This window comes from Hylobates moloch, unplaced genomic scaffold (assembly GCF_009828535.3).
Source record: "Hylobates moloch isolate HMO894 unplaced genomic scaffold, HMol_V3 SCAFFOLD_2, whole genome shotgun sequence".
In the NCBI taxonomy this organism is placed as follows: domain Eukaryota; kingdom Metazoa; phylum Chordata; class Mammalia; order Primates; family Hylobatidae; genus Hylobates; species Hylobates moloch.
This window is the reverse complement of record NW_026652277.1, coordinates 7,499,837-7,515,481: the sequence shown is the minus strand read 5'-3', so window position 1 is coordinate 7,515,481 and position 15,645 is coordinate 7,499,837. Positions and strand designations below refer to the sequence as shown.

The window sequence follows — 15,645 nt, the reverse complement described above, 5'->3', positions numbered from 1 at the left end:
CGATTCCTCGGGATCGCCTCTGAGGCCTGGAAGCCGGCCGGAAGCGGGCGTGGGGCGCGCAGGTGGAGGAGGCGCCCGGGGCGGCAGGTGCTGGGGCGCTCACCTGGGGGACAGCGGTGACGAAAACGCCAGTGTTTTAGAGGCAAACGAGGGATCTGGGAATACGACATTGACAGGTTAGAGAGTTAGCATTAATAACTAACTGAGAGAGAGTTAGTCATATTAGAGGGTTATGTGCTAGAGAGAAGTTTGGGGCGTGGGAACTTACGGAGCTCGTCAAACGCAGACCTGCGCTGGTCTTGCCTCTGCTAAAAATCTGTGTATTGAGCTGCTTGCCACTGCAAAGATTAAATAAAGTCCAAGCTGTTCCGCATGCCCTTCACAGCTCTTCGCAATAGGGCAGGAACTAGGAGGAGGACTCTGTGCCAAATTAATGGGGGCCCCAAAAAACTCAGCCATCAAGATCGATAATCTTTTAACAGTTTTTTTAAAAAATCCAAATCCATGCCATGACATGACTCACTCATGTCATTCTAATCCCAGCCCTGGTTCCAATAAACCTTTTTTTTTTTTAAACCAGGTAAGCTGCCCGTGGGCTGTAGTGGGCGATTTGCGCATCGCGGCTGTGACCTATCGGGGGATGGGGACCTAGGCTGCCTACAGAGGCCAAACCAGAGCCTTAGACCGGTGTCGCAGGCCGAGTGTCCTGGGAACGGTTGCCTACCCCAGAGCCTTCTCCCAGCTCCAGCCAAGTATTGCCAGAAATCGGGATTTAGGGATAAATATCTTGATTTTCAAATACAGAATTGGGAACACATCTCAAAAGCCAAACTGATCCTACGGTTAGTCTAGATTCAGCCTGCAGGTCGCCCATCCTCCTACAGGGACTATTCCAGAACTTTGAACATGATATTCACATTTTTGAAAGTCTGGGAAACTCAATAATAGAACTGAAATTATAGTTCTTCAGCTAAATGACGATCTGCAGAGAAGCAAGGTACTAGAGGGCAAGGTGCGTGTATTTACTCCATGGACACTCTGCCCCCAAGTTATCAGGAACATTGTTTTGCTAAATCTAAGACATTTTTCAGTCCTAGCCTTACTTGATTATTTTGTAGCTATTTGATAATGTTGAACGCTTCTGTAACATTGAAACTCCATTGTGCCTTGGATTTCACAAATCTGTCTCCCTACCACCGCCACCCTGGATGTTTGTTCCTCTTCATTTGCCTTTCTGTGTATAGGGGAGGGGATTTTATTTCGGAAAATTTCAAACCTACAGAAAAGTTTAAACAAAATCATAGACTCAAGTGTACACTTCATCTAGATTTACCAGTTGTTAACATTTTGCCAATTTACTATATCTTTTGTATTTATATATGCACACAGGTTTTTTTTTTCCAGCAGTTTGAAAATAAGCTGCAAACTTCATGACACTTAACCCCACCACACCTCAACATGTATCACCCCAAAACAAGAACATTCTCCCACATAACTATACGCAAGATCAAAAGTCACAGGCTTGGTTCCCCAGGAAGTCAACTCTGAAATAGAGATGAGCCTGCAGAAAGTTCATTGAGGAATCCTCCTGGGACTTGGGGGAAGGAGTGAAAGCCAGGGTGCAGTGAATTCCTTGGCAAGGAAAGCCTCAGCCAAGCCAATGCCATAGTGTGCAGAAGCTGGAGTGGCCCTTCAGAGCTTCCCTGAATCCAAACAAGAAGGCTGGACCTTTATATTCCCATACGAACAGGTCACTGCATGAGGGCTACCTGGGAAAGGGTGTGTGCTCTCAGGCAAAGGAACTCTGCAGCTGAGTCCATTAAATTCCAAGGACAGCTGAAGTCCTTCAGTCCTGAGGGGGCTCTGGGCAGTGGATTAAAGCATTCATCAGAGTTCATCTATTTTACCCTCGGAGACACTTCTTGGTTTGAGGAACAGATCCTCCAGGATTCTGGAGGGGGCCCTTTCCCTGGGGAAAACATTAAAGAGGAAGGTCAGGAGACAGATTAGAGCCCCGACTGCTGCAGCCAGGCCTCAGCTGATACTCAATATTCTCCTCCTCAGGCCTACAGTTCTCTCACTTCTGGTCTCAGTAGTTTACTTGGTGGCATGATGCAGACCCTCGTGTGCAGGTCTGAACCCCTGGTTTCCAGGCCCTTTTCAGACTGTGGCTGCTGAACTCGTCCTTGTACCATCAGAATTGCGGAAGAGAATACCCAAAATTGGGCAAGAGGTACCCAAACAGACCATCTGGAAACCAAACACTCCACCTTGCCTCCCACTCTGTAATGGGAGCCCATCCCCCTCCTAAAGATGACTCCTCTCTTAGCTGCAGTCTCAGTGGAAGTGCCTAGGCAGCAACTGGAGCTACTGTTTCAATGGGACTCCTGCTAGGCCTCTAGTGAAGGCATTCCCCGTTTTGGAAATGGGATCTGTAAACCGGGAGAACCCAGAGTGGCAGGACAGGAAGAACAATTTCCCAGGTGGGTCCCTGGGAGTGATGTAGGTGGAGAAACCCCAGTCTCCACCCTGTGTCATCTACTTATTGGGAACCCAGCATCACAGAAGTCATTGACTTGGTGGGGCACAGTGGCTCATGCCTGTAATCTCAATACTTTGGGAGGCCAAGGCAGGTAGATGGCTTGAGGCCAGGAGTTCAAGACAAGCCTTAGCAGCGTAGTGAAACCCCATCTCTACAAAAATAAATTTTTTATAACTATACGTGTATATATACACGTATAAATATATATACGTGTATATATACACTATATATATAAATATATATACGTGTATATATACACGTATATATAAATATATAAATACATAGATACACATATATACATATATACACAGATATATATACATTTATACATATATACACACATATATACACACACATATATACATATATACACACATATATACACATATATATACACACATATATACACATATATATACACACATATATACACACATATACACATATATATACACACATATATACACATATATATACACACATATATATACACATATATATATACACACACATATATGTATACACACACATATATATATATAAAGAAATTAGCCCCAGCTACTCAGGAGGCAGAGGCCAGAAGATAACTTGAGCCCAGGAGTTTGAGGCTATGGCGAGCTATGATCGAGCCACTGCACTCCAGCCTGGGCAACAGTGAGACCCTGTCTCTACAAAAAGAAAAAAGGTCGTTGGCTTAAAGAGTGCGCAGCAGCCTAGGGGATCAGGCCAATCCTCAGAAGGTATTGCCTGTGTGCTGGTGCTTTCACTGTGCCTAAAAAAGGCTGTTCCATTGCTCTGCCAGGCTGACAGCTTCTGAGTGGTGTGGTATGTGATATGACCAATGAGTTTCATAGCCTTATGCCCACTCCCACATCTCCTGTATTGTAATGGGCCCCTTAGGCTGACATAGCGTGATATGGGAACCCAGTGGCTCAAACAAGATGAACAGGAAAGGCAAATCCATACTCAGAATATATATCTATTTCTTATCACAATGAATGTTTACCCTCGTTATCACATGACTGACTAGGAATTGTGGCTCACAGCCTCTGTCCAGCATCATGAGAGAGCTTGGTACCACATATTGCTAGCCTGAGAAAAGATCAAAATTCAAAGTGTGGTTTCTACTAAATGCATATTGCATTTGCACCATCGCAAAGTTGAAAATCATAAATTAAACCATCGTTAAGTTGGAGACCGTCTGTGTATGATGACACAGGGTGAGAGAATTAACATAGCTCTAGGACAAGACCAAAATGTATACTGTTGTCTGTTCCAGCTGAATAGAAACGATTTCTCATCCTTTCTGTTTGGGATGGAAAAGACAACTTTCACCAGCCAATGACCACATGCCATATGCTTGAGACAATGTTTATCTGTTCTAGCAAAGACACCACATCTGGCACAGCTACTGCAACCAGGGTTACTACTTGGCTAAGTTTACAACAGTTCACTCTCACCCTTCAAGATGCATCTCATATTTGCAGGAGCCAGACTGTCAGATGAAATGAAAATATAGTGACCCACTGCCTCAGCATCCTTTAGGTCATGATTTCTGCCCCCCCCCCGCCCCAGCTGCAGGGGAAGTTTCAAAGTCATCTCCTCAGCCCTCCTATGCCCAGAGTTCTTACCCATGGGCCAAAGAACCAGTGTAGGGGTTGTGCCAACATCCCAGTATGTCTGTTCCAGTGACACATTTAGGAATCAGGGAATTGGCCACTGAGTGGGTCTAAGTGTGAGCTGAGCCTGGGCCGAGACTCCAGGTGCCACGTGGCCTCAGATGCCCCCACTCTGACAAGGGACTCGCGATGACTCCGCGTCTCCTGGTTTCATTCTCAGCTTCCTTAAAATGTGTGGGTTTCCCTTTCCCCAGTGGACAGTTACCTGAGTAATGGCCATAGGTTCTTTTGGAAAAGGAGTGGGGGGATCATTACCTTCGCCGTTTGGTGCTGCAGCATTCTTCTTCCTGAAGGCTCAGCCTCTTCTTCAGTCAATAGGGTTTCAGTCTGAAAGCTGGCTTGGATCCAGGAACAGGGCATGGAATCATGACTGGTTATGGCGGTATCTGCCCTCACCCCCTGACTACCCATCCTTGAATTATTTTGATGGACCAGATTGAGTAGCCCACATGTTGGCGTCCATCCATTTCGCCCAGGAACCCCTTATTCTATGAACCATCCCTGTAACTCACCAGGTAAGCCCACACCCCTCTGATTGCTCTCATGCATAATTGCATTCACTTGGCTTCAGACTGCTAAACAGTTAAGTATTGCCACCTGGTTTCTATTATTTTTGAGGTCCCATGAGCTCCGTATTTCTCAAATATCTGGTACATTCATACGTTGTCCCAGCTTGCTTCCACTGTTATACCACCCTGCTCACCCCCTGGTGGAAGTTTTAAGAGTTGCATATTCAGGAGCTGCTACCTTGTGTCAGGTAGCACCTCTGTGCTCCATCCACCACCCATACTGAAGTCCTCACCGCCAGCCAGTGGGGGAATCCAGCTCCAAAATCCCATCTTTGCATCTGCTCTCTTAGACCCCTCCGGCACCAAATGTCCCAAGTTGGACTCCCCAGGAGGCTGTCTCTGAGATGAAGATTAACCTCAGAGGAGGGCTCTTGGGGTCACTGCCCGGCAGAGAGAAGAGGGCAGGCAGGAAGCAGGACTAGGGAAGGGCAGTGTTGAGAAGGGAGGGGTTTGGGGAGGGGAAGGGATGGGGAGAGGTTGAGGAGGAAAGGTGGAAGGGAGAGGAAGGGGGATGGGAAAGGGGGGGACGGGAAAGGGGAGAGAGCAGGACTGGGATAGGGAGACATTGGGCTGCAGCTCACAAAGGCCTCAGTCAAGCCCACAGAGAGCTGTAAGGCTGGAATGGCCCTTTGCAGTGTCCTGAGCCAGGCAGGGGGTCTTTATACTCTCATACTGATCAGACACTGGATGTGGGTGCTTCCAGAGAGGGCCATGACCTTGGGCAAGGCGATCTCCAGCTGAGGCAATTCCAACGAGGGTTGGCAGCTGGGGGCTGTGTGCTTCCACCATTCCCAGTGGAAGGTCCTTCTGAAGGGGGATTTGGATGGTGCATCACAGCTCCCACCACCCCATAATACCATGATCACACTCAGCAAACTAAGATTGACACAATAATATCCCACAAAATAAAGTGCATGTTCAGATTTTCCCATTGTCCCCAAATGCCTTTTATGGCTTTAAATTTTATTTATTTATTTCTTTTTTGAGACGGAGTTTTGCTCTTGTTGCCCAGGCTGAAGTGCAATGGCGAGATCTTGGCTCACTGCAACCTCCGCCTCTCGGGTTCAAGCAATTCTCCTGTCTCAGCCTCCCAAGTAGCTGGGATTATAGGCGTGCACCACCATGTCTGGCTAATTTTTGTCTTTTTAGTAGAGATGGGGTTTCACCATGTTGGCCGGGCTGGTCTGTAACTCCTGCCTGCCTTGGCCTCTCAAAGTTCTGGGATTACAAGGCATGAGCCACTGCACCCAGCATGGATTCTTTTCTTTAGCTGGTGTGTCATGATCCATTACCTTCGTGATTCTCTTGCTGCTAAAATTGTCCCGTATTTGGCCAGTGGGAGCCCTTTCCAGCTGGCCACTGTATTCTTGTACTGTGTCACCATCATTCATGGGGGACTTGCTACTTGGTGCTAGTAGATTTTCCAGGCTCACCTTGTGCTTCCCTTGCTGTAAGCTTGGAAGTAGCCATCTCTCTGAGGAGCCCTGGTTCTTCTTAGAAAGGAATATTATTTAGAACCCAGATGTGTGCTAGCTGACCTTCATTACTACAGGGAAATCATTGCTTCAGGGCCCTTGTAGTGGAAAGAACCAAAAAATATGTATCTTTTTTTTTTGAGATGGGAGTCTCGCTCTGTCACCCAGGCTGGAGTGCAATGGCTGGTCTCGGCTCACCACAACCTCTGCCTCCTGGGTTCAAGCGATTCTCCTGCCTCAGTCTCCCAAGTAGCTGGGATTACAGGCGCGCGCCACCTAGCCCGGCTAATTTTTTGTATTTTTAGTACAGATGGGGTTTCACCATGTTGGCCAGGCTGGTCTCTAACTCCGGACCTCAGGTGATCCGCCCACCTCGGCCTCCTAAAGTGCTGGGATTACAGGTGTGAGCCACTGCACCCAGCAATATGTGTACTTTTGAAGTGCAAAGTACACACAGATGCCTCTAATTCAAGTCTAAAATTACATATCCCTTTCCTCCTCCCATGTCCTATTTGCATATCCTGTCTCTCCCAAAGTGAGAAACCTGGCTTCAATATCAAAGATTTATCCTGCAATGTCTTTGCCTTTTATTACTTTTTTTTTTCTTTTTTTTTTTTTTTGAGACAGAGTCTTGCTCTGTTACCCAGAGCAAGTGAAGTGAAGTGGTACGATCTCAGCTCATTGCAACCTCTGCCTCCCGGGTTCAAGCGATTCTCCTGCCTCAGACTCCCAAATAGCTGGGATTACAGGCACGTACCATCATGCCCGGTGATAGCTCACTGCAGCCTCGACCTCCCAGGTTCAAGCAATCCTTCTGCCTCAGGCTCCTGAGTAGCTGGGACCACAGGCACATGTCACCATGCCTGGCTCATTTTTGTCTTTTTTGTAGAGACGGGTTTTGCTATGTTGCTGAGGCTGGTCTCAAACTGCTGGGCTCAAGTGATTTGCCCACCTCGGCCTCCCAAACTGCTGGGATTACAGGCATGAGCTGCCATGCCTGGCAGCTTTTGTCTGCTTTTACAGTGTTTGTTCTTTTCATAGGATTCACCTCAGTGGTTTCATCATTAGCTGTGTAAAGATGACTCCTTAATATAACACTTTATCTCGGATTGTTCCTGAGTGCCAGTTCCTAGTGCGTAGCTAACTGCATCTAATGACTAATGTCTGCTTGGATGTCCAATATATAACTCAAATGTAATTAATGTTTGAGGGATGTCCAAAACTAAAATCATCTATTCTTTGCTGTATACTTTGCGGGGGTGGAGGCAGGATCTGTGTTCATCTCACTCACTAGTAAATAGTACCTAGCAGTTAGTCATATTTCAATAATGCCTTTTAGCACAATTCATCTTGCAATGATACAGACAGTGGATTAGAGCACAACTCCGTGAATATATGAAAAACCAGAGTGGTAGAAGTTAGAAGGGTGAATTTCATGGCATGTGGATGATGTCTCAGTGAAGCCACTATTTGAAGACAGTAACTAGAAGTGAACAGTGGAGGCCAGGAATCAGGAACCTGTTCAGGAGCAGGAGTGGCAGAAATGGAGAGCAGCTGCTTCTTTAGCAGTGAGACTGCACACAGCTTAGTGGGGCACGAGATCTGTAGAATGAAATTTCTTCCTGAGATCAGAACTCAGACTCATCCAAGAGGACTGATCCTCATCATTCTATCTTGGTGGACGAGGAAAAGAACCAAGAGCAATGTGCGAAAGGCAAGTACAGGGGCGTAGCGGTCAGTGCTGACGAGGGTTACAGTTGAAGACCAGTGAGCCCAACTTCAGCCAATGGCAGCACTTTTTCTTCAGTTGGTGCCAGGAGGAGCTCAGTGACTGCAGTTCTTCAGCTTCATGTACAGAGTTTTGAATAATGATAATAAAGTTTCTGAAAGCTTCAACTATTCCATATTAAAGCACACAGAGAAACAGTTCCCTAAAGGGAACATTATAGGTAACAGTTGTAATGATGGAAACTCAATCCTAGAATATTAAAATTAACAGACCTAGCCCTTTAGGTACCGTGTAGGTGTTTGCAGAAAATAGGATAGCCAGGAGCAGTGGCTCACGCCTGTAATCCCAGCACCTCAGGAGGCCGAGCCAGGCAGATCACTGAGGCCAGGAGTTCCAGACCAGCCTGGGCAACATGGCAAAACCTTGTCTCTACTAAAAATACAAAAATCAGCCAGGCATGGTGTAGTCCCAGTTACTCGGGAGGCTGAGGTGGGAGGATGGCTTGAGCCCAGGTGGTGAAGGTTGCAGTAAGCCAAGATCCTGCCACTGCACTCCAGCCTGGGCGATAGAGCCAGACCTCATCTCAAAAAAAAAAAAAAAAAAAAAAATAGCAGTTTGAATTATGTAATAAACCTTACCAGTGGACATTTATCACTGTAATTGCACTGTGTTATGCCACTTAGCAAAAGGAGAAGACAGAAGTTGGAGGAAAATTTCAAGCTTACTCTTTGATTCCTTCCTACATGTCTAAACCACACAGCATGGTACACTCACCTTTCCAGATTTATCTTGCCTTTCTCGTTCTCTGTATTAGCAGTTTTCAGAATGTGCATTTGAACAGATTTTGGTCTTTGCTTTTTCTGCATTCTTGGCCTGAAATGCCTTCCCTCCCCACCAGTTAGCTCTAGTAGTTTAATTTCTACTGTTGGTCACTGGTCCTTGAGGACTGTTTAGACCTCCCTTCCTCCAAGCTGGATGGCCTTCTCAGTCCCCTTCATCTGTTCCCAAACTGAGTCAGTGTCTCTCCTGTGGCTCACCAATTGTAACTTACCACATTCTGTCATTTGCTTGTGTTCCCTCCAGACTGTAAGCTCCTGCAAGGAGGCATTTTGTTAACATTGTATCTTCAGAGAGTCAGAGTGCCAGTACACAGAAGAGCATCACTAAATGCTACAGGGAGCTGATGATTAATTTTACATAGAGCAGACATTTAACCAAGAATATAGCACTTACTCCCTGTCAGATTCTCGATATTTAAAAATATTAGCTCATTTAATCCTAACAATCTTTTAATCTCCACCTTATAGATGATAAAACTGAAAGATTAAGTAACTTGCCCAAGGTCACAGCTGGTAAGGGCTGAGCTAGTATTCCAGTTCAAACACAGATTATTCTTACTTATGTTGACTGATTTCAAATTCCTGCTTTTCCTCCTTCCATGGTGTCTAGGACACTCAATTCACCCTCACAGATGTGTTCTGCTGTCCTGGAAACTGGAGGCGGGCCAAACCAAGCTTAGAAGCACAGGATGGGCATGGTGGCTCACACCTGTAATTCCAGCACTTTGCAGGGCTAAGGAGGATCACTTGAGCCCAGGAGTTCAAGACCAGCCTGGGCGAAATAGCAAGACCCCATCTCTAAAAAAAAAAAAATTAAAAAAATTAGCCAGGTATAGTGGCGTGCACGCGCGCGTGCACACACACACACACACACACACACAGCCTCCAGAGGCACGTGGTTTGTTGCTAACATTCCCAAAAGGTATCTGGTATTGGTTCACACTACACTTCCATCTGATTGCTTAGTTGTGAGCTGTTTCTTTCTCCTAGCCTCAGCCACCAACCCCTTCAGAAGTGGCTCCTGAAAACTTTGAGGGGAGTTAGAAAATGACTTTGAAGCTCGGGTCAGTTCACTAAACCTTTTTATTCATTACTATGAATATAGTTGTAAATATTTAAAGAATCCATTCTAAATACATGCATTCGTTTTTAAAAGAGCTTGTTAAGAATGGGTTTTATATTGTTTATAATTTTATGTATTTTGGAATTTATATATATTACTTTTGTAATTAAAAAAAAAAAACCTAAGTTCTCAATTTTAAACAAATAGGGAAAAACCTGAAATTTTGGCATGGCCAACTCGGAGTGTGGAATCAACGCAGGCATCTAATCTTAATGGTGATCTAAATGTGAGTATCGTACTTTTCTCAGTGTTTAGAAAAGATGTTTTAAATAAGTTAGAGTAAGTATATGCTTGGAATTTTGTATCCAGAATTCCAAGCAAATGCGTCCAGTGGCATTTTTTTGGAACAGAGTCTTGCTCTGTTGCCCAGGCTGGAGTACACTGGCACGATCTCAGCTCACTGCAACCTCTGCCTCCCAGGTTTAAGCAATCCTCCTGCCTCAGCCTCCTGAGTAGCTGGGATTACAAGTGCGCACCATTTTTGTATTTTTTTTTTGTTTTTAGTAGAAACAGGGTTTCACCATGTTGGCCAGGCTGGTCTCAAATTCCTGACCTCAAGTGATCCACCTTGAGTCTCAGTCTCCCAAAGTGTTAGGACTGCAGGCATGAGCCACTGTGCCTGGCCTTATTGACGTTCTTTAAGGCTGTACTAAGGCACAGAACCGGGCTGAGGCTGTGGCTGCAGCCCTTTCCCTCTACCTTGTCCCCATGGAGGCTAGACATTTTAAGGTCAGTGGAGCACTATCAAACCAAAAGAGCCTCTTAAATTGTCTTCTACTAAAAAATTCTAATAGTAGCATATTAATATTTTTAAATGTTTTAGTATCATCTCATTTCAAAAACTGTATCTATTGTTCTTATATATAAGAAAAACAATGATTTTATTTTAAGTTGTTTATTGTAAGATAATTTACAAATATCTTGCTGTCTTCATTAATTCAAATAATGGAGGAACAGTTTCTTCGGACAAAGACAGCAGTAAGCTAAAAACAAGATCAACTGGCTGAATTTTCCTTCTTTACCTGAAAAACAAAGTACAGAACAAGTAAAAAATCAAACAGCATTTTTTGGGAAAATAATGTCAAGAGATAATAATACATATTTAAGTGGGGTACCGAGAACTGAATTTACACAATAAAGTGTTACTCTATACCAGTGGTACTAAAATTTTGGTCTGGGGAACCTTTCATGGTGTTCATGAGGGCAAAACTATTTTCATGATAATGTTATTTTGCCTGTTTTATTCTCATTCTCGAGTATACAGTAGAGTTTTCCAGAGGCCACATGATCCATGACATCACAACAAAGTGAATAGAGACAGATGAAAATCTAGCTGGCTTCTGCTAGATCAATCAGACATTAAGGGGTCCTGAGACCATAAAGTGTGACAACCACCACTCTTCACCAACCTATATATAATATCTCAAAATAATGTTAATTCTCTATCCTCAAAGTTTATTTCCTTATATCTACATTTTCTATGATCAACACACTCACTACAAAAAAGTCCACTAGCATTGCCCAGGTGCTCCTGTGAGTTGGCTGCTACTGTGAAGTGGCCCATCCATCTAAATCTCTCAGAGGACAATTCTAGGATTACTAAATTAGCTTCACTTATATCTGAATAGGTTTCTTTTCTGAACAGTCATGGGAAGAATGTGTGAACTTTACCTCTTCTCTGAGGATGGAACTTGATTTTCATTAATCCCTGGTTATTATATTAGAAGAAAAAGACAAACACAAAACAAGCAGGTCAAGAAGCAATCCATGCTAGTTAATCACATATGCTTTTCAATGAAAAAAAGTCAATTGTTAAACTTGATACCTTGAGTATATCATGCAAAAATACTTACCACAAGATTCGTTTGAAACAGACTCAATGACTGTTATAAAAAGTCATAGATTTCAATCCAGGTTAGAAGCAATAAAAACATGCTCATGCAAGTAGGAAAGACTATGAATATGTAATTTAAATTACAATTTTTCTATAAATTAACACAATATATTTAGAGGTATTTTTTTTGGAGATGGAGTCTCGTTCTGTTGCCCAGGCTGGAGTGCAGTGGCATGATCTCAGCTCACTGCGACCTCCTCCCAGGTTCAAGTGATTCTCCCGCCTCAGCCTCCCGAGTATCTAGGATTACAGGTGCCTGCCACCATGCCCAGCTAATTTTTGTACTTTTTTAGTAGAGACGGGGTTTTGCCATGTTGGCCAGGCTGGTCTGGAACTCCTGACCTCAGGTGATCCACCCGCCTCGGCCTCCCAAAGTGCTGGGATTACAGGTGTGAGCCACCGCGCCCGGCCATATTTAGAGTTTTTAGGCTGGCAGCTAATACTTGGACCTCGAATACTGTGGTTTACTCATGTTCTTAATTGTATTACTAAATAGCCAAATATGTTTATTTTGTTTTGTTTTTTGATCTTTTTCTTTTCCAAATATGTTTAAATATTCAAGTCTTGATTCATAATAACTGATAGGTTACAGAGCATGCAAGCCCATTCACAAGCAATCCAACCTTGGTACTGCATAGCTAAGTTTTTGTATAAGGATTTAGACTACCTTCCTAGGAAGCAAAAACTTAACACTCAATTTCCAATTATGTGGATTCCTTTTTCTAAATTCTTGGTTTTGTGCAGTGGCACGATCATAGCTCACTGCAGCTTAAAACTCCCGGGTTCAAGCAATCCTCCTGCCTCAGTTTCCTGAGTAGCTAGGACAATAGGCACATGCCACCAGGCCTGGCTAATTTTTTCATTTTTGTAGAGATGGGGTCTTGCGATATTGCTCAGGCTTGTCTTGAACTCCTGGGCTCAAGCAATCCACTCGCTTCGGTCTCCCAAAATGCTGAGATTACAAGCATGAGCCAACATGAGCCAATGCACCCAGCTGATTTTGTTACTTTTAAATAGGTTTCCTGCATTTCTTTCTTTCTTTTTTTTTTTTTGAGACGGAGTCTCGCTCTTTTGCCCAGGCTGGAGTGCAGTGGCGCAATCTCAGCTCACTGCAAGCTCCGCCAACCGGGTTCATGCCATTCTCCTGCCTCAGACTCCCGAGTAGCTGGGACTACAGGCGCTCACCACCACACCCGGCTAATTTTTTGTATTTTTAGTAGAGACAGGGTTTCACCAAGTTAGCCAGGATGGTCTCGATCTCCTGACCTTGTGATCTGCCCACCTCGGCCTCCCAAAGTGCTGGGATTACAGGCATCAGCCACTGCACCCAGCCAGGTTTCCTGCATTTCTAATGAAGAAACAGGCTGGTCCTCAATTTTGCAGAAGTTGTATCATCATAGGTCATAGCTAACATTCGTTTTTCAAGAGCAAAAAATCCCCCTTGGGTTCTCCGGATCTCACACAGCCCAGAAACCTTCAGAATGTGGCTCCTTCCCCCAGGCTTTCTCACACTTAAGATCCAAGAACAAATCAGCCTGGCTTTAACATGGGGTAGATGGCAAGAAGGATAATGGCTAACAGAAGGTTTTAGTCCTTGTATTAGTCCCCATGTTACAGATGACAAAGCTGAGTAACAGAGAGAGTATCCTAACCAAGTTCATCAAGCTAGACACCATGAGGCAGTATTCTGTGATGCGAATAGAACATTGGTGACCAGGCTGTGAATGGGTTAGTCCTAACACAGCTGTGCTTAGAAAGTAAAATAAGAGAAGAAGAATGCTTAGGATAGCAAGGCTGATGGATCCAACTGACAACTTACACAAAGGTCTCTGTTGGCTCAATCAGTTCTAGTTGTGTCTCTCTGGCATTCTGCCCAGTTTCTGCCCTTGAAAGGTAACACTTAAGGAACACTTTAAATAGTGATGAACTTTTCCCTGACTCGTAAAACCATGGGCCCACATTTTCATACACCCAATAAAATGTTATTTGTCCCTCTTCTGAACTTCCAGTTCTGAACAAACATGGCATTTCATTCATTCATTCAACATTCACAAAGGAGGTATGTACCAGGCAATGGGGACACAAAAGTGAAGAAGATATGGTCCCATCCTAGTCTCGAGGAGCACACAGACAAATAAAAAGCCGATTCCTGATACAAGGCTGTAAAAGCTAAGCTAAATGGAAGACAGGATGCTACAGAAGGCTGCCTCACTCAGACTGAAGGAAGGAGTGTTTTCTGGAAGAAAGGATTCCCCCAGCTGAGTAAGGAAGGATACACAGGAGGCAGTCAGATGAAGAATCAAGGGAGCAAGGGAAGAAATAGTGGCTCTTCAGGCTGCAGCACATGCCACTCCCTGGCCGTGAGAAAGAGTGACGAATCTGTAGATCTGGAAATAGATCAAGGTGGCTGAGGTTCAAGGATGTGAGAAATGGTAATGGTAAGAGACTGGACTGGGAAGAGTGCTGGTGACCAGAAAATATAGGATCACATACATCGAGTGTTTCTGCAGAATGATTGTATAACAGAGAATGGATTTTGTTATTTTCCTCATAACACTGTCACAAAAATAGGCAAATTTTTTTCTGTGAAGGGCCACACAGTAAGTATTTTATGCTCTGTGGGTCACACACTATCACTCTCCTTTTTCTTATATCCCTTTAAAAATGTAGAACCCATTCTTAGCTCCAGGCCACAGTTTAGTAACCTCTGTTCTGCTGTGATTTCTTATTTAGTGTCTGCCTTTACTGTTAAGACTGAACTCTCTGAAGGCAAATACTGTTACCACTATATCCTCAGTGTCTAGCACAGGGCCTGACACTTAAGGGGCACTCAAATAATTACCTTTTTGAACCCAGGAAAGAAATGACAAGGATCTGCATTAAGTGGGCATAAAGAAGGGGGAAGATTCAAGAGATAGTTAGAAGGTAAAACTTAAAGAGCATGGTAACTGATTAGTAGGAGTAAGAAGGAACGAGTCAAAAAGAAATTACTACACATTTTATCTAATCACAATTACTTGTATGTTTCTTATCCTATTAGAATATAAGTGCCTTAAAAGAGAGAATCACATCCTTAACACTGTGTCTAGCAGTGTACTGTGCACATAGTGGGTATTCAACTTAATAACTTTTTGAATAAAATTCCCATTATCTTAACCTTTTTTTCATAAACATTGAAGTTTTTCAACAACTAAGAAATTTTCTTGAGGAAAGCAGTATATAGTTGGCCCTCAGTATCCATGGATTCAACCAACAGCCGATGTAAAATATTTGGAAAAAAGACAAAAATAATGGTAAAATAATAAAAACAAAAACCAATACAACAACTATTTACATAGCATTATAACTAGAGATGATTAAAAGTATACGAGAGGATGTGCATTTGTTATATGTAGTACTGTGCTATTTTATTTCAGGGACTTGAGCATCTTCAGATTTTGGTATCCTGGGGGAGGTGAGAGAGAGTTCTGGAACCAATCCACTGCAGATACTGAGGGATGGATATACTATCTTTTGGTACTGATATAGAAAACAATGATTAAAAAAATTCCTGGACCTTCCCAACATGCAATGGTTTATAGATTTATGTAAAACCAAATCTGAAACTAGCCCTGTAATTCAGAAAGCTTGGCTTACAATTGTTTAAATTCCAAAAAAAGATTTCATAAATGATACTGAATTATCCACATCCCATTCCTAATCCTTTAGAAAACTGAAAACTAAGCCCGAGTGTTTCCAGCTGAAACAATAAAAATAAACCAAAGAGATCCCATTTTTACCACATCTTTATAGCGT

The 15,645-nt window shown here is 43.6% G+C and overlaps 1 protein-coding gene and 1 long non-coding RNA gene across 3 annotated transcripts in view; one reads left to right on the top strand and one right to left on the bottom strand.

Moving 5' to 3' along the window:
* Positions 1–67: 67 nt before the first annotated feature.
* The window catches only part of LOC131381968 (uncharacterized), a 19,782-nt gene continuing 4,204 nt past the window's right edge, over positions 68–15,645 (top strand). Inside the window, exons 1-3 of the long non-coding RNA XR_009211079.1 lie at positions 68–176; positions 885–997; positions 10,104–10,182. This is a non-coding gene — a long non-coding RNA (uncharacterized LOC131381968). The remainder of the gene's footprint in view (positions 177–884; positions 998–10,103; positions 10,183–15,645) is intronic.
* ATP5F1C (ATP synthase F1 subunit gamma) overlaps positions 10,836–15,645 on the bottom strand; it is a 20,165-nt gene continuing 15,355 nt past the window's right edge. The window contains exons 9-10 of one of the 2 annotated variants that reach the window (XM_032152085.2): positions 11,628–11,664; positions 10,836–10,978 (exon numbers count right to left, since the gene is read on the bottom strand). In XM_032152085.2, the coding sequence (XP_032007976.1) occupies positions 11,658–11,664 (7 nt within the window). In that variant the 3' untranslated portion in view covers positions 10,836–10,978; positions 11,628–11,657. The remainder of the gene's footprint in view (positions 10,979–11,627; positions 11,665–15,645) is intronic. The other variant, XM_032152170.2, reaches the window with a different exon arrangement.